We start from the raw sequence: 16,120 nt of genomic DNA, 5'->3' as shown, positions 1-16,120 counted from the left end.
AAACTATTACATACTGTGAATTAGTGTATTATATATCTTACAATACTGAAATATCTGAAACAATCTAAGAATTTTTAAAATAGTGAATTGTAGTTTAATTTCATGCTTCATATTTTTGTATAAAGATGCCAAAATCAGAGCTAATAGAATCTTATAGAAAAATGCTCACCCAGTCAACTCGCAGCAGTAGTGCAGAAAGCAAAGTTCCTCACACACGAATAGATGATGGAGCTGCTATTCAGGTATGTAGCCACTTTTATCATTAATAATATCCTGCCGAACCTTAGGTTTAACTGTTCTGCATCAGCAGATAGAGACATTTAGCTTTGTTTGTATAACATTTAATCATTTCTGGGAATTTGAGCTTCCCTTTTCCCCCCCAAAAGAACAATTTGATCTTTCAGCACCTTATTCCTAAAATAAATTGCAGCTGTTTTTCATCCAAAGGAACCTGAGTCGTGATTTTCTATCTTAAGGCTCATGTTCACTATATTTAGCTAACAAGGAGACAGACTCCTCTATTCAGGAGTCCAGATCCTTTCCCTGCTACCACTGTACAGCTATAAGACCTTTTGAAAAAGGCAATACCAAAAAGTCATTCTCCTCCTGTTTAAGTGAAAGGATAACACTTTTTTTTAACAAGTACCAAAAAAAAAAAAAAAAAAAGAGGTATTCCTGCTATTTTTGAATCCCATTCTTCTTGCTCATTTATCTCAGACCTAAAAGAAGAAAACACCTAGTGAGAGATAGAAACACCTATCATCTAACTTCAAAATGCTTGGTTAATGAAAATTTGTTTTCTCCATGAATTTTGCTTCAAAGGTGCAGAAACGAGTGCTCTAAAATGACCTGTTGTGTGTGGTCAGAAGTGCAGCACTTCATTTGCAGTCCATCCTGTGTCACAATATATTAATTTGTTAGATCAATGAATTTACTCTTAATTGAGAAAACATCCCTGCCCCCCACCCCTCTACAAAAAGGAACAGACCCAAATAAACAGTTCATTGATTGGGGCTATATGCCCGTGCAGAAAAGTTAACCAAAAGATCCATCTGTAGGTGTGTTGAGAAGTCTGTAAAGGGTTCACAACAGACATTTGTTGTTCCCTCTTGTATTTGTTACTTTTTGGAAATATGTTGAAATTAACATAACAGGACCTTAGTACATTAGAAATATCTTGTCTTAGAAATTGTATCTTCGGAATAGAAATAAAACTGGAGCACAAACCCAGTAGTTTCCTTTGTTGGTCAGCTATAAAGTACTAAGCTTTTGTTTAAAAGAAAAAAAATGTTTAAGATCTCATCATTAAGAACTTGATCCAATCACCATTGAAGTTAATTTGAAAGGCTTCCAGCAATTGCAATAGGCATTTAATCAGAGCCTATCATATTATTTACATATAAGTTTACAAATCACAGATATACAGGAAACTTAAATTTGCCTCTTGTTAGGTACTGTAAGTATAGAAGAATTGTGATTTCTATGTATTTTGTTTCACAGCATATTTGAATGCTGCTGTTCTAAGGCTAAACTAGCATTGAACATGCTAGGAGTCTTCCCTGTGTTAGGTCTGCATAATGTTTGTTTTAACCTACATTATCTATTATTCTTTTGTAACTGTGTCCAGCACTCTAATTTGTGGGATAATAAATAGACGATGAAACAAAATTCTTTATTGATTTGCCCACAAAATTTTCAGATGGAGAATTCATACTGAGATCTACATAACTCATCACAGTCTACCCTCTTATATCAACTTGCATTGACAATTGGAACAGGTGTTCTCTTAAAAATGAATCTTGGTGTACATGGGCAGGGTTCATCATCTCCTGTTAAAGAGATCTTTTAAACATTCCAATTCAGATACTTTTAACAATGACAACTATATTTTGCCACCAAAGTTTTTAAAACAAAATCTCTTTTTCTGGTTTCTGTTTCCTTAGCAAATCTATTATTTCGGAAGAAAATTAGGACAAGGCAGCTTTGGGGTGGTAATTGAAGTAAAACACAAGGAAACCGGCAAAAAATGGGCAATCAAAAAAGTGAATAGGGAAAAGGTAAATATTATGTAGATCTCTGATTTATTTTAAACCTGTCTTACTTTTCCTTTGATTTTCTATCAAATCTGTTTCTGCAGTATCTTTGTGCCTCTTCTCAGTATCTTTGTGTATCCAAAACTCACATTGCAATCAGTGCATGTATCACTGTTTAGTTGATATTCTCACTATCTCTTCCTTGTAGCAGAAAGTGAGTCACATCAAGTTTTAAATATTAAAAATGTAATATAAAATGCAATTTGGGGTTCTTACTCCTACATAAAGTCATAATTGAAGAAAAAGTTTTCCGGATCAGACCCTTAATTATCCAAATCTATTTAGAGAACATTGGATGTTAAGTGAATACCATTTAAAGTTTATTTCTTTTTTGCTAAATACTTTTTAAAAATCCTAAATAAAACAAAATATTAGCTTAACTGATTTTAATGATGATTTACATGAACATAGTCTGAGAGTTTACATGCCAAATTTCAGCCAGCAACCAACTTTTTTTTATGGCTGAATGACAGACCTTGAAAAGGTGAAATACTGTTAAAACTTTAATATTAGCAGCCCCTGTTATTTTGGTGTGTGACAGGCTACTAGCTGATCCAGATTTAGAGGTATTGTTGTATTACTGCTCATAGTTTTACCATTATCAAATTGCTAAACTGACAATGATTAATTCTCCTTAATTAAGTTACTGCAAACAACTTACAAAAATATGGTTCTTATAATCACGTCTTATCATATGACAAGAATAGTAAGCTTGGGTCTGATCATATTTGGATGGGAGACCTCCAAGATGAGTAGGTTGTACTCTTCCATCCACGTCGGTACTAAGCCAAAGCCCAATGTGGTGTTAAGAGGTGCTTTTCTTTCTGTTACTTTCTAATGAACAAGACAAAAATCATTTATGTTCATTTGAGATCCCCTTGCAAATGTTCACAGGATTAGAGATTTTAGCTCCTGTGAGCTGGCCAGCTTCCAACTTGAGTAATTACGTTTTGTTTATCTGCATTCCCCTGATATTCTTCTTCATTTTCTGTCTTGAATGTTTGTGTAGCGTTGCGGTGTGTGTTAAACAGTAGTCATGTTCTTTCCACGTTAGGTGAAGTAATTCCTTTTTGTGTCTCTCACACATATATGTGTTCTCACATTTTTTCCATCTTAGGGAAAGTAATTACTATTTTCTCTCTCACATGTATGCACGTCTGTAAATGTGAACATAGTTTTATGAAGTGCTTCAGAAAGGTTTCTGATGGAAAGACTGTATATAAATGTAAGACATTATTAGTTGAAAAAGCTAAAATATAATGGTAGCAACCCCAAAGTACAATAGGATTTATTTTGTAACTCTTTTTCTAAATGTAAGACATGTTCATTTGTTTAACACATTCTGTAGACTTCTTTAACAGAAATTGCCATTGTGGAATATATATGGTCATATCATGAATATTGTCATGCTCTGTAAAATACATTTTCCATCTAAAATTAAGGCTGGAAGCTCTGCTGTGAAGCTACTTGAACGGGAGGTGAGCATCTTAAAAAGAGTGAACCATGAGCATATAATACATTTAGAAGAGGTGTTTGAGACCCCTAAGGTAAGGGTTCATTAATTGCAATACTCTGAATGCTATTAATACTTAATGAAAGGTTTCAGAGAGCAATAGAAGCTTTCTTTTCTGCATTCTGAGGTAATTCCTTTTGCCTTCTTGTACACTCCCCTCTCTTATAGGACATTTCTCCTCACCACTGGTGACTAGAAAATTGTGGAGAAATGTGCATTTTAATTTTTCCTAATTTTTTTTCTAGGCTGTTCTAGGCAGTAAATATAAATCCTTCTGCCAGCAGTTCAAAAGATAATCAAAGTCCATGTGTTGTCATTTCCTGTTTAAAGGAATTAGCTTGATGGCCCTACTTACTTATGTGCCTGTCTCTAACGGGAGCAGATAACTCTTCTGTTTGGCTAGCATAGATTTGGCCTTGGTTTTTACATTTTTTTCCTTTTGTAAATTCACAACCCAATTCTTTCTTTTCTTTCAGGATTAGCTAGTTTATAGTCTGGTACTGTCATAGTGAAGTTTATTTTTTGTCTCGTCATGTTTGTTGTAGCACTATGTGAGGGGGCAGTCCACTGGTTGCAGTGTGGCAGAAAACACCCAGCCGGAAGCTAGCTTTCCGTTTTGATTTGTCCCATTTTCTGAGAAATAGCTGGAAGAACAGAGCTTGATGGAAGGTCTGATGGAAGCTTTTTTGAGAGTGAATTAGTGTCATTTTTTTAGTCACTTACTTCACAGTTTGTGAAAGGGAGTTGGTTGTTGCTGTGTTGGACAGCACAAAGCTCAAGGACGCTGTAATGATGCCACTGTATGATGTCCATTATACTGGCACAGATCACTTTTGATGAGCTGTAAGAATATATTTTATCTTTTATTTAATTAGTCAAGGTTGCTCATGTGATATGTATTTACAGCTTTATTCGTAGTCAGTAAAGAAGATCATGTTGTGTCTTTAGGTTTAGTGATGCTTCTATAGGATTCTCTTTTTTTAAAAGTTGACAATATGCTGAATGAACTCTTAGAACAGTCTTTAAAATCCATATTGTATTTTATTTTTGTTGTACATGTTCTTGAAAATTTGAGAGTTTGTTTTAGTACTCAAAATATTCAATCTTACATATAAAAGAAAATCACTATTTTGGTTCTTTATTGTTAGCGGATGTTCCTTGTAATGGAGCTGTGCGAGGATGGAGAACTTAAAGAAATTCTTCACAGGAAAGGATGCTTTACAGAGAACGAGACAAGGCACATAATTCAAAGCCTTGCATCAGCAATAGCGTATCTTCACAAAAAAGGCAAGGATGTTCATTTCTTGCATTTATTAATTGGCTCTGAATGTCAGTTTTTTGTTTAAGAGTAACAGTGATCTTTGTTTATATATATTATTTATTTCCTAGAGTACTGGTGTCCCTGTGGCTTAGGAGTGAAGCATCCTACATTAGCGCTTCCCCTCACTATTTAAACTGTTAACATTTCCTTTTGCTTCTTTGTTCCGGCACTGTCCATCTGACAATAACATGAATTTCTTCTTCTTAAGTCTCAACCACTTTGCATTACAGCATTAACTTATTTCAGCAGCCAAGTAAATAGTCTATTACAGCAGAGAAAAAGAAGCAGGCGTGGAGTGCTCTAGATACTCCTTAATTGTCTGTCCTGCACTTGGTGAGATGCAGTCAATATCAGCATTTTAATTCACCCCAGAGAGGCATTAAAATCCTGCACAGTCCATGACAGAGTTAACCAATTCAGCCAGAAAACTAGAGTTCAGTGTATCCAGTTATTTTCCCTATATTGTAGGAGTATGAAGATTTGTATTGGAATAACACAAAAAAAATTATTCATCTCTATATTTTGGAATTAGTTGGAGGAATTAGCAGTTCCTCTTTTTCTCCCACCCAGACATATGATTCCTTGTCTGTGGAATGGCCCCTTCTTTGGTCTTCTCTCTATTTTTGGTTTCAGAGTGGTAGCTGTGTTAGTCTCTATCAGCAAAAAGAACGAGGAGTATTTGTGGCACCTTAGAGACTAATACATTTATTTGGGCATAAGATTTCATGGGCTAAAGCCCAAAGTGCCCAAATAAATTCGTTAGTCTCTAAGGTGCCACAAGTACTCCTCATTCTTTTTTCTCTATTTTTGGTGGGCAGAGAAAGGGGAATAAAGAAATCTACAGTCCCATCCCCTTTGGTCTGTTGGATATGAGACGAGACTAGATTTATGAAAATATATGCACATTTTGTAAATCTATAATCCACTACTCTTTTCTATAAGATGTTCACAGGTCTGCTACTGTATAACACAGAGCTATGCAAACTGTTTTTCTTATTACAGATCATCAGGAAGATGGATCCAAATTTGATCCAGATTTGGAATCTTCATATAAGACTCCTTGGATCAAAGGGCAAATACTCCTTCCTTTTAAGTTTTCAGTAATGGAAAGCTAAATGCATTGAAACTGAAACTCATTTGAATGAGTAATTTCCACAAGATAAAAACATTTGTCAGAATATTTTGACTACAAGTGATAAATACATTTTTATTTATTGTTCTCTTCCTTGACAGATATTGTTCATAGAGATCTAAAACTGGAAAACATTTTAGTTAAAAGCAGTGAAACTGATGAAGAAAACGAAATGAAATTAAATATAAAGGTAAGACTAGAAATTGTAGCAACTCTTTGCTTTGAGCAATGGTTTAGATACCCAGGTATAAAGTCAGCCCCCCAGTAGCTTTTGAATAGAGCCACTATATTGTGTTTTAAGAACACTAAGAAACCTGCCCAGCCTAATGCAGATATTATTAAAATGAATCATTTTGGAAGCTAAGTGCCACTGCTGAAAGATACTTTGGGGGGGGGGGGGGGGGGGCAGATATCGGTGGTATACTTTTAGGTCAGTTGAAACAAACCTTAAAGAAAGCATACTTATTAATCTAGATTTACCTTGGGATAGTTCCAAACTCTTAGTAACAGTAAGTTAGCAGGAATTCTAAGCTATAATTTTTAAATTATGTGTATTGCCTATTTAATGTAAATGTGTTAGTAATTTAGAAAAAGCACATTGAGACTAAGCCCTTGATTTAAATATAAATTATATACCATTTACTAACTAAACACAATTAATGTACCATGTACTTACATCTATAGATTTTAATTGTAATAATTGGTCCTTGAAGGCTAATAAATCATATGTTATATCATATACTAGTTGTTCCCCATTTTAATAGCAGCTGCTGTGTGTTATTACAACCTCGTAGAATTGAAGTGTTGGATTGCTGATCTGCTCCAGTAGATAGTTGTATGTATCCATACATACTGCTTATCCATATAAACATAAACACAATATAGAACATACTGATTTATCTATATCATATCTCATACATTGTGTAATACCGATGATTTTATAAAACGCTCTGGAAAATTCCATGGTACAAAATCCAGCCTACATGTACCTTGGTGTCCACTTTGCATAACTTATTTTCATTCTGAGAAACATAAAATTCTGGATCTTGATTTCTCCCCCTGTGTGGGACATGTGGGCTGCACCTCTGTTCCTGCAAATAACAGAGGCACTTCAGACTTGTCATGAGTCAGAACACCCATTCTGTTATTACGCCCAATTCTCTGTCTCCAGCAGTGCAAATAGAGCAGTGATTCAGCCCTCCTGGATTATCCAGTCATAGTCTTGCTTTTATACCTCAGTTTAGAATTGCAGCAAGCAAGATCTTTCTTCTCCTCCTCCTCTCTCTCTCTCACTCCCCTGTCCAGAGCACTAAGGTTTTTCTAGGTTCCATTCTTTAATGGGACTATCTATAGTTTACCTTGTCCTCCTCATGGTAGAATAGGCCTGATGGAACAATCTGAAGACCAACAGAGAAAGTGAGAGATTGAGCTGTGGAGATCCTTTCATAGTTAGTGGCAGTTGAAGTGGTTGCAGGGTAGGGGAGTGACCTGGGGAGAACAGCTCCCCTGTTTTGCAGGAATTATGTATATGCAAGTACATGGCTTATAGAAAACCTTGCTCCTCAATTTCCCTTTGTCCTCTCAATCACTATCTTCCTCTCCCTTTTCCTTCTCTCTTTCTCATCCCCTTCAAAATCAATTACTGCCATTGCTGCCTCTTCCCTCACAAAAGTAATTAATTGCCCCTCCAACAAAATCAGTTACAGCTGCTGTCAACCTCTATCATCTTTTTGTGGGACCGTCATGCTGTTGCTCCTTTTCCTGCTGCTCTCCTGAGATTTTTACATGCTTCCTTCAGCCCACTGCCTGAAGTGGGAGAATTGCTGTGATCTGTACTCTGCCTCTACCCATCACTGGGCTTTCAAGACTTGGGATATGGATGCTGGGATCTTCACTTCCCTCTCTCGAGCTCTGAGGAATGGTGTCTGCCTGAACCTTCACTATTCCTTTGACACTAGACGGAGCAGTAACAGATACGGAAGGAGTGTGGAGGCCTACTGCAGCAGCCAGGAGACAGATGTTTCTTGGTGAAGGAAGAGGTTCTGCTCAGTGTATGGCATATGCCTGCACAAGGCAAAGTCCCCCACACCCCTGGATTTAGAGGGAGTCCTGAGTATAAGGGTAAAAATTCCCTTCAATTCCTGTCCACCACAAAGTACTTCCCAGGGTAAAACTTGGGCCAGGGACACCAGGAGAAAGGCCAGACCCAGGAACAGGGCCAATCCCTCCTTCCATTCCAAACTGCAGCTGGACTTGCATCTATCCAGAAATAGCACTAGAGGGCAGGATAGTCCTTCTCCTGGCAACTTCAGACATAGGAACATTGGGGATAGGGCAGTATGCTGTGAAGATATGGGCTCTTACACACCTTGGAGAAAAAAGGAAAAACATCAAATCATTCTGAAGGCATTTAATAGCTTTTAGGACTAGGGATAGATGAATCTGTCCCTCAAGACACAAGGTGCACAGGAGTCTATGCCATATAGTAAGAAAAAGATCAGGAAGAGTTTGGTCTGTCTAAATTCTCAAAAGGCTGAACAAGTTGATGGAAAAAGTTGAAATTCAGGATGGAGAATTTAACTTCCAGGATTGCAGCAGACTCTTGAAGGGTTCTACTGATATTGATGGAACTGGCAGGCACTTGTCTCCATATTACCATCAGGCCTTCTCATTGGCAGTCACCAATACCAATACAAAACATTACCTTTCATTCTGTCTGCATCCCTTAGAGTGTCTATGAAAGAACTGACAGTGATACTATCCACTGAGGAGTCTAGGAACATATCTATTGATGGCGTACTTGACAGAATGTCGGCACCAGGCACCTCACGAGAAGGAACTACTTAGTGTCTCTCCATGCTACGGACAAACAAGTTTGTAATATGAAGAATTCTCTAATCCCCCTCTTGGAAGATTGCCAATCTGGGGGTTGAGAGAAACACAAGGAGAGCCAGTCTTCCTTATGCGATTCAGCAACATTCAAGCACTAATGTTTAAGGTGATTCAGAGCCAAGAGTTACCAAGGCATCTTCTACAGTCTTGCATGGAGATTCCTATATGAATATGAATTAACAAGAGGGCTTCAGAGATTAATTTTAGAGGCCTAGAATCTTTGTCTACAAGAGATGCAAAGGAAAGGAAAGATACCATCCAGAGTGATGCAGTCCCTCAGTTGGTGGGCTTATCCACATGAAGCCCATCTAATGTAAGATCCTTCCTTCACAATCCAGATACTAGCTTGTTCATCCTTTAGAAAACACTTTGAGCTTCACTTTTAATTCTCCACAGTCTCATTCTTGGGCAGAAAGTTGCTCCAGGTGGTGATCCTGTAGTAGATAAATACTGCTAATTTTAGGGAAGAAGGAACCTTCTTTCTATCCTACATATCTTCTTCTCCCTGTAATTTTCCCTACTCTTCTCTGTATCCCAAATGTCTCCCTTTAGGAGAGGTGAGGATCCAGAATGGAAAACAATTTACCAGATGATTTCCTTTCTGATACTGACCTATCCCACTGGGTTATTTTTGTGATGGCCTCTCCTTGGGTCCCTGTGTATAACTATCACAGTTGTATAGGGGTGTTACTGTCAGGCGTTTTACATCTATTAACTAGTTGAAATTAAACATTTCAGTACACCTTGGAAGTGCTTGTTTTCACAGATCCTAGCAAGTGCCACCCACTGCTGTGAGGGGAGTCCAAGCTTTTATGCTCTGGATTCCCAGGGGTGTTTTATAGTTTTGGAGCCTGAATGGAGTTCAGCCACTGCCCCGATCTAGGGGTCCTTACGCATGCTCTCAGGGTGCAGACCTTGTATCTGGCATCCTTCCTTTGGAGTGTTGGAACCCATTCTCCACCTGCCTAGCCTCTCTGGGCAGAGCACTGACCGTTCAGGCTACCCAATACTTAAACTTGCCCCTCGCTTAGAACTCCATCCAACAGATGCGAAGCTTCTGGTTTACAGTTTAACTCTCAGGGTCGCACCATAGTTGTGATACCACACACACACACACACACTCTGTTCAGTCTGTCAACTTTATGCTCTTTATATTTAGTCATGGTAAGCACAGGAGAGTACAGATCACACAAAACAATAAAACACTATAAACACGATGTCCCTCACTAGCTTATCCTTCCCTTGGGGATCATCTGTGTTCTGGCAGACAGGGTCTTTCACCCCATTGCCTACCCTGGCCTTGCAACAGCCTCTCTTATCTTACTCAGGTGCAAGATGACTCTCTCCCACTTCCCTTTCTTTACGAGTCCCTTTATAGACAACTTCTGGGGTTACCTGCTTCTTTTGTTCTGCCTTCTGTTTTTTCCACTGCTCTCAAAGCCCCCTTCCTTCAGACAAATGGAGGAAGTGTCTTCTCCCAGGTACAATAAAGCCATTAGCCCAAGATGTTTTACTTTGAATAGATGATAGTTGAGTGCTGATCACTCCCCATTGTCTTTGGCCTGGGAGAGACATGACGCAGCCTGCTAATTCCTGATGGATCCACATCCATGTAGGCTTTCCATGACACAGTAATTTCATGATATAATTTCATAAAATTATCAACAATTCAGAAGTGGTACAGACAGATCCTCAAATCATCACACTTATCTCAGGGATAAAGGATATGGCCAGTTCCCAAAGTCCACTGGACAAGTCTGAACTGCCCCCACTATTTCCAGGAAAAGATGCACAGTCCACATCTCTCTGACTGGGAGAGAGGTCACTCACAGAAAAGAAATCAAGTAACAAATTTTCTATTTGCAATTTTACTGTATTAGATGGATGCCCACAAGGGTGCTAGAGATGATATACGAAAAACAGAAATTGCTGCACTTTTGATAACATTTTTTTAAAAAAAAAGCTGTAGTGTGCCTTCTTTGCTGTACTGTCGCATCCTGATGTGCAGAGGTGACAAGAGCCTCGCATAGCCCAGCACACCTTCTCTGGGGTATGCAGCATGGCCCCAGTACTCAAAGGCAACCTTCCCTGTTCTCAGGGATGTCACGTTATGGCTGTGCTGTGACAGAAGGGACTTCTTGCACCCTCTCCCCACAGCAAACAATTGCAGAGGGTTTGTCCCCCATTTATGTCATTTGTATAGCTTGGAAATATTGTGTGTAAGGAGGCAAAGGGACAGAATACCATGTTACCCTTTCAATATTTAATGTGAAGTTGTGGAAATGATTCCCAGTATTAAACACTCGGAATGAAAAAGAGCAAACAGATAAGTTTAAAGAAATAAAAGGAAATGCTTTTTTAAATTAAAATGTTGCTCACTGCAAACATCTCATGAGATAAACCTCTCATTACCATGAGAGTCCAAAGCGGTTAGCAGATATAAATGTAACCTCAGGTGTACTTCAGAACCACAAAATATAATGCAGCTACTCCCTAAAATAAACAATAGTGAAGAGTCTCTGTGTTAGTTCACTTTATATTAGAGAGACTTTCTAAAGTGTGGTTAATAGCTTCTCTTTTTTTAACCTACTCACGCTCACCAGTTTCATATAGAATAAACCTCTAATTTGATTTTTAAACAATAACTAACTAAATAAATAAAAAGGTGTTTGGGGGTTTTCCAGACCAATTTTCCCAGCTTCTGTCTTCATTCCTTGGTTCAACGGAGATGCTGGGATCCTACTCTGAGGTCTGGATCAGACCAACAGAACATTGCTCACAGAACTGCCTGTAATAATTGTTATTTTTCTACCCCTGCCATTTTTTGTTAAAGAGCCAGCTTGTGAGGTTAAGGGAGCCACCAGTGACTTAATAAGCAAGCACAAACACATTGAGTACAGTGCAGAATGCGTTAAGCAAAGCAGAGTGCAGTGGACCCAAGCTGCTGACTAGCCAAGCAACTGTTTCTGAGGAGCTGCAGAAGAGTCTTCACCCTCTTTTCTCTGGTTCAAGCAGCTGAAGTGTGCTTTCAACAGCCCTTCTCCCCTGCTGCTGCCTCTTCCCTTTCAACTTTCCTACTGCTGTGCAAGGAACATGCAATCATTGCGAGGAGTGGGCCCACATGGGAGCATGCTCTAGTGACTGCTAGAGTAAGGAGTTGTTTTCTGCCCCAGTCCAAACTCTGTGTGGCTCTTAATAAACAGCTCTCTGATTTTCCAGAAGTTTTGGTTTTGTTCACTTGACTTTCCTTTCTGACTTCTGGCCCTATCCCTGCTTACCCGCACTATGGACTGTATCTGATTATTGCCTCTACTATCTGTAGTAGATTTTAGGTTAGCCTCCCAGCCTGCCCTATCAACAAGGAAAGCAAAATGATTAACAGGAATTTGTCCATTGTCCTTGGTGTATTCCTTTTTGATGACCTCTGGGTCTCAGGTTATCTTGAATATCAGGAAAAACCTTTTAAATATCTTAGGCTTAGATAGTGGAACAGGTTGCCTAGCAAGGTAGTTATGGAACAAACATTAGCAGTGTTTGATCCAAAGTAACAGACATGTATGAAAGGAATGGGGTAGAGCTCTTCCTGCTTGAGGTAGGAGATTGAGTGAGATGATTTGAGAGGTCCAGTCAAACTCCATTATCTCTGACTACAGCAGTTTTGCTACAAACAATGAACTCTCAGCTGGACAGAAGAACTTCAGCTTCATGTCAGTATGGATAGTTTCACTACTGTGTTGTTTCCTGTAGGTGACTGATTTTGGTTTAGCTGTACAGAAAGTAGGTGGTAGCGAAAGCATGTTTCAGTCTACGTGTGGGACTCCTACCTACATGGGTAAGTTCAGCACTTTATGAATGTGTGTTTATTCTTATCACATGAAGAAATGCAATTATAACTCTCTGTGTTCTTTCTTGCTCACAAATAGCCATGGAGAGGTGCCTATTTCTAAGCTCCTTTTGTCAGGAGCTTCCCCCTCCCTTATAGGAATCAGCATACCAGATCAGGCCAATGATCTGTCTAGTCCAGAGGTAGGCAAACTACAGCCCGCGGGCCACTTCCGGCCTGTGGGACCGTCCTGCCTGGCCCTTGAGCTTCCAGCTGGGGAGACTAGCCCCTGGCCCCTCCCCTGCTGTCCCCCCACCTCCGCTGCCTCAGCTTGCCGTGCTGCCAGTGGTCTGGGCAGCAGGGCTGCGAGGCAGCGCGGTGGCATGGTTGGCTCTGGCCGGACGGCGCAGCTGCTGGTCCTGGTGCTCTAAGCGGCATGGTGAGGGGACGGAGAGCAGGGGGTTGGATAAGGGGCAGGGAGTCCCGGGGGGCAGTCAGGGGACAGGGAGCAGGGGGTGGTTGGATTGGCGTGGGAGTTCTGGGGGCCCTGTCAGGGGACAGGGGTGTGGATGGGGTCGGGCAGTCGGGGACAAGGAGAAGGGGGGGGTTGGATGGGTCGGGGGCTCTGAGAGGGGAAGTCGGGGGTGGAAAGTGGGAGGGGGCAGATAGGGGGCAGGGGCCAGGCTGTTTGGGGAAGCACAGCCTTCCCTACCTGTCCCTCCATACAGTTTTGGAACCCCGATGTGACCCTCAGGGCAAAAAGTTTGCCCACCCCTGGTCTAGTCTGATATCCTGTCTCTGACAGTAGTCCGTAACATATGATTCAGAGGGAGGTGCAAGTGACTATAATGGATAATAATAATAATAGTGGAGAAGTTTCTTTCTAACCCTTGGCAGTTATAGTGACCAACTTTGTGTCCTGAAGCATGAGGCTTTATATTCCTTATAAACTTCGTATCCTATCTTGTGTAATGTGGATGTTCACAGTATCCATATAAATGTTTAATTCACTTTTTTAAAATCTTATTAAGTTCTTGGCTTCTCCTGTAGCATTGGATTCCACAGACTAGAAATTCATTTTGTTGAATTTTTGCTCCCAGTGTAAGGGTAACATAGCTGTTGGATTCTAACAGATTACATGATTGATGTTTGTTCAGATGTCCTTCCTCTCTCCAGTCAGCTGGAGAGCAGGCTAGAAAGGTCTGAGGTCTTGCAGAGAGAGCTCACACTGTGGATCTAAGGGAAAGAGGCATCGACTCATCCCCCACACCGCAAAAAGCAGAATCCCAACCCTTACTCGGGCCTTCGGCATACTACTACTTATTACGAATTAAAGGTCCTAACTAGAAACAGGAAGCTTGTGCTTCTAAAATTTCACATACATCACCACCACTCCAAACCTCCCTCAGATAAAATGGGAGGACATGGAGACCCTAGTCTTCCTAAACTTTGCAAAGGGAAAAAGAGGATTAAACACTGAGGCTATGTCTACACTTCAACTGCTACAGCAGCACATCAACACTCACTACGGTGTTGAGAAGGGTTCTCCTGTTGCTGTAGTTAATATGTCTCCCCAAGAGGTGCTAGCTAGGTCAACGAAAGAATTCTCTGTCAACTTAGCGCTGTCTACACTGGGACTTAGGTCAACATAACTATGTTGATCAATGTATACATTTCTCACACCCCTGAGTGATATAACTGGTTTGACTTACCTTTTCAATGTAGACATGGCCTAATACTGCTTCATATAGGAACTGCCTTATGAGTGATTCTATCTCTGACAGTGACTGGTATCTGATGCTTTGGAAGAAGTTGAAAGAAATATTGAAGTTGGTAATTATGGAGTAACCTGCCCATAGGTCAAATTTGTTAAAACTCCCTTCCTCCTCCCAAATCAGTTAGTAGATGTCTTATGACCGTCTAAACATTTTTTAATCTTATATATTGTGGATGTCCTCATCATCCAATATCTAATTCTGTTTCAAATCCTACTGAGCTCTTTTCCTCAATGATACATTTAGGCAATGAGTTTCACAGCCTGATTAGCTGACTGTGGATTGTTTAACAAAGTAAAAACAGATCTCCTTCTGGGAAAGATAATGAAGGATAAAAAATTTAGCCCCACAGGCATTTCAATCTATAAAAAAATGGTATCTCAAAATATTTTTTAAAAGGAGGGTTCTGTGTAGGATGAAATTACTTTGTGATCAGTAGCTAACCTTTATAGCTAATCTAGAAATAGCTGTTCTTCCTATTCAGTATGTGTAACAAGTACAAGCTAGGCACTTAAAAATGCTTTGGGCCACATCCTCTGGTGATGTTATTTCATTGCCTTTATTGGAGTTACACCAGCGAAGAATCTGCCTCTCTATATTTTATTCTCTTGGAGACATGAAACTGTATGAATTCTCCAGCTCTTGCACTTTGCAATGTAGCCATCTTTTCCCTGCTTTTAATAGAATAGATTAATGCTAGTATTAAAATATTCTTAAAATATAATAATTAGCTAATATCTTAAGGATGAGGTGATATTTTGATTTATAGCTTTTGATAAATTTGGCAAATACTGACAATGGAAATACTCCTTTAAACATTTTGTGTACAAGTTATGATATTATGACAGTATTTTAAAGTACATTCTGTAGCTTGATATCTAAATCAAGAGGCAAATGCTTTGAAAAAAAGAGACTTTAAATGACAACAGAATGTTAAATAGTATATTAAAATGTTATTGAGGTTGAGATAGTTAATCAGACTTTGTTGAGATGGTGGGAGAACACCTACTAAGGCAGCTGTGTCAATTTGCTCCAGTGCTGCATAGGTTGGGGGTACTGATGCATGAAGCATTTAGCTTTCGCTTTCTCTTCGGGGCCAAAACGTGTCATCTTCATTGATTCTCGGAATGAGGACCTCAAGTCTTGCAATGAACTCATGACCTTCAGTCCCAGGATGTAGTAGATAAACCACCACCAATTTGGCTCCAAAGCAGCATTTTTTTTAAACATACGGCTATATCAACATAAAAATGATTAGGGAATAGATTACAGTATATGCATTTTGTAATCTAGTACACATGGAAATAAAGATATAAAGCCATTTAAGTGTTCAAAAACATTTTTATTTTCAGGATTGTTAATTTGAAAAAATTTTGTACACTGTGCAGAATATATGTTAGACAATATGTGCTACTGAAAGCCCTTATGCCATATGAAGAAAAGGTGAATATTCTTATATATTACACTTATTTTTCAGAAAGGAAACATGTTTAATGTGGTATCATGCAGTACTTTAAATCAGTATTTTATAAAATAATGTTTTAACAATTTACGACTTGAAAAACAATACC

At 39.2% G+C, this 16,120-nt stretch overlaps 1 protein-coding gene across 10 annotated transcripts in view; it reads left to right on the top strand.

The window, feature by feature from the left end:
- Positions 1-16,120, top strand: part of STK33 (serine/threonine kinase 33) — a 101,768-nt gene that overhangs the window by 60,380 nt on the left and 25,268 nt on the right. For 9 of the 10 annotated variants that reach the window (XM_065592166.1, XM_065592160.1, XM_065592167.1 and 6 more), the window contains 6 exons: positions 126-242; positions 1,944-2,057; positions 3,536-3,640; positions 4,755-4,893; positions 6,161-6,249; positions 12,699-12,783. In XM_065592166.1, the coding sequence (XP_065448238.1) occupies positions 126-242; positions 1,944-2,057; positions 3,536-3,640; positions 4,755-4,893; positions 6,161-6,249; positions 12,699-12,783 (649 nt within the window). The remainder of the gene's footprint in view (positions 1-125; positions 243-1,943; positions 2,058-3,535; positions 3,641-4,754; positions 4,894-6,160; positions 6,250-12,698; positions 12,784-16,120) is intronic. The other variant, XM_065592168.1, reaches the window with a different exon arrangement.

The sequence above is a fragment of the Chrysemys picta genome, chromosome 4, assembly GCF_011386835.1.
Source record: "Chrysemys picta bellii isolate R12L10 chromosome 4, ASM1138683v2, whole genome shotgun sequence".
In the NCBI taxonomy this organism is placed as follows: domain Eukaryota; kingdom Metazoa; phylum Chordata; order Testudines; family Emydidae; genus Chrysemys; species Chrysemys picta.
The sequence above is the reverse complement of the archived record's forward strand: the minus strand, read 5'-3'. Positions and strand labels throughout refer to the sequence as shown.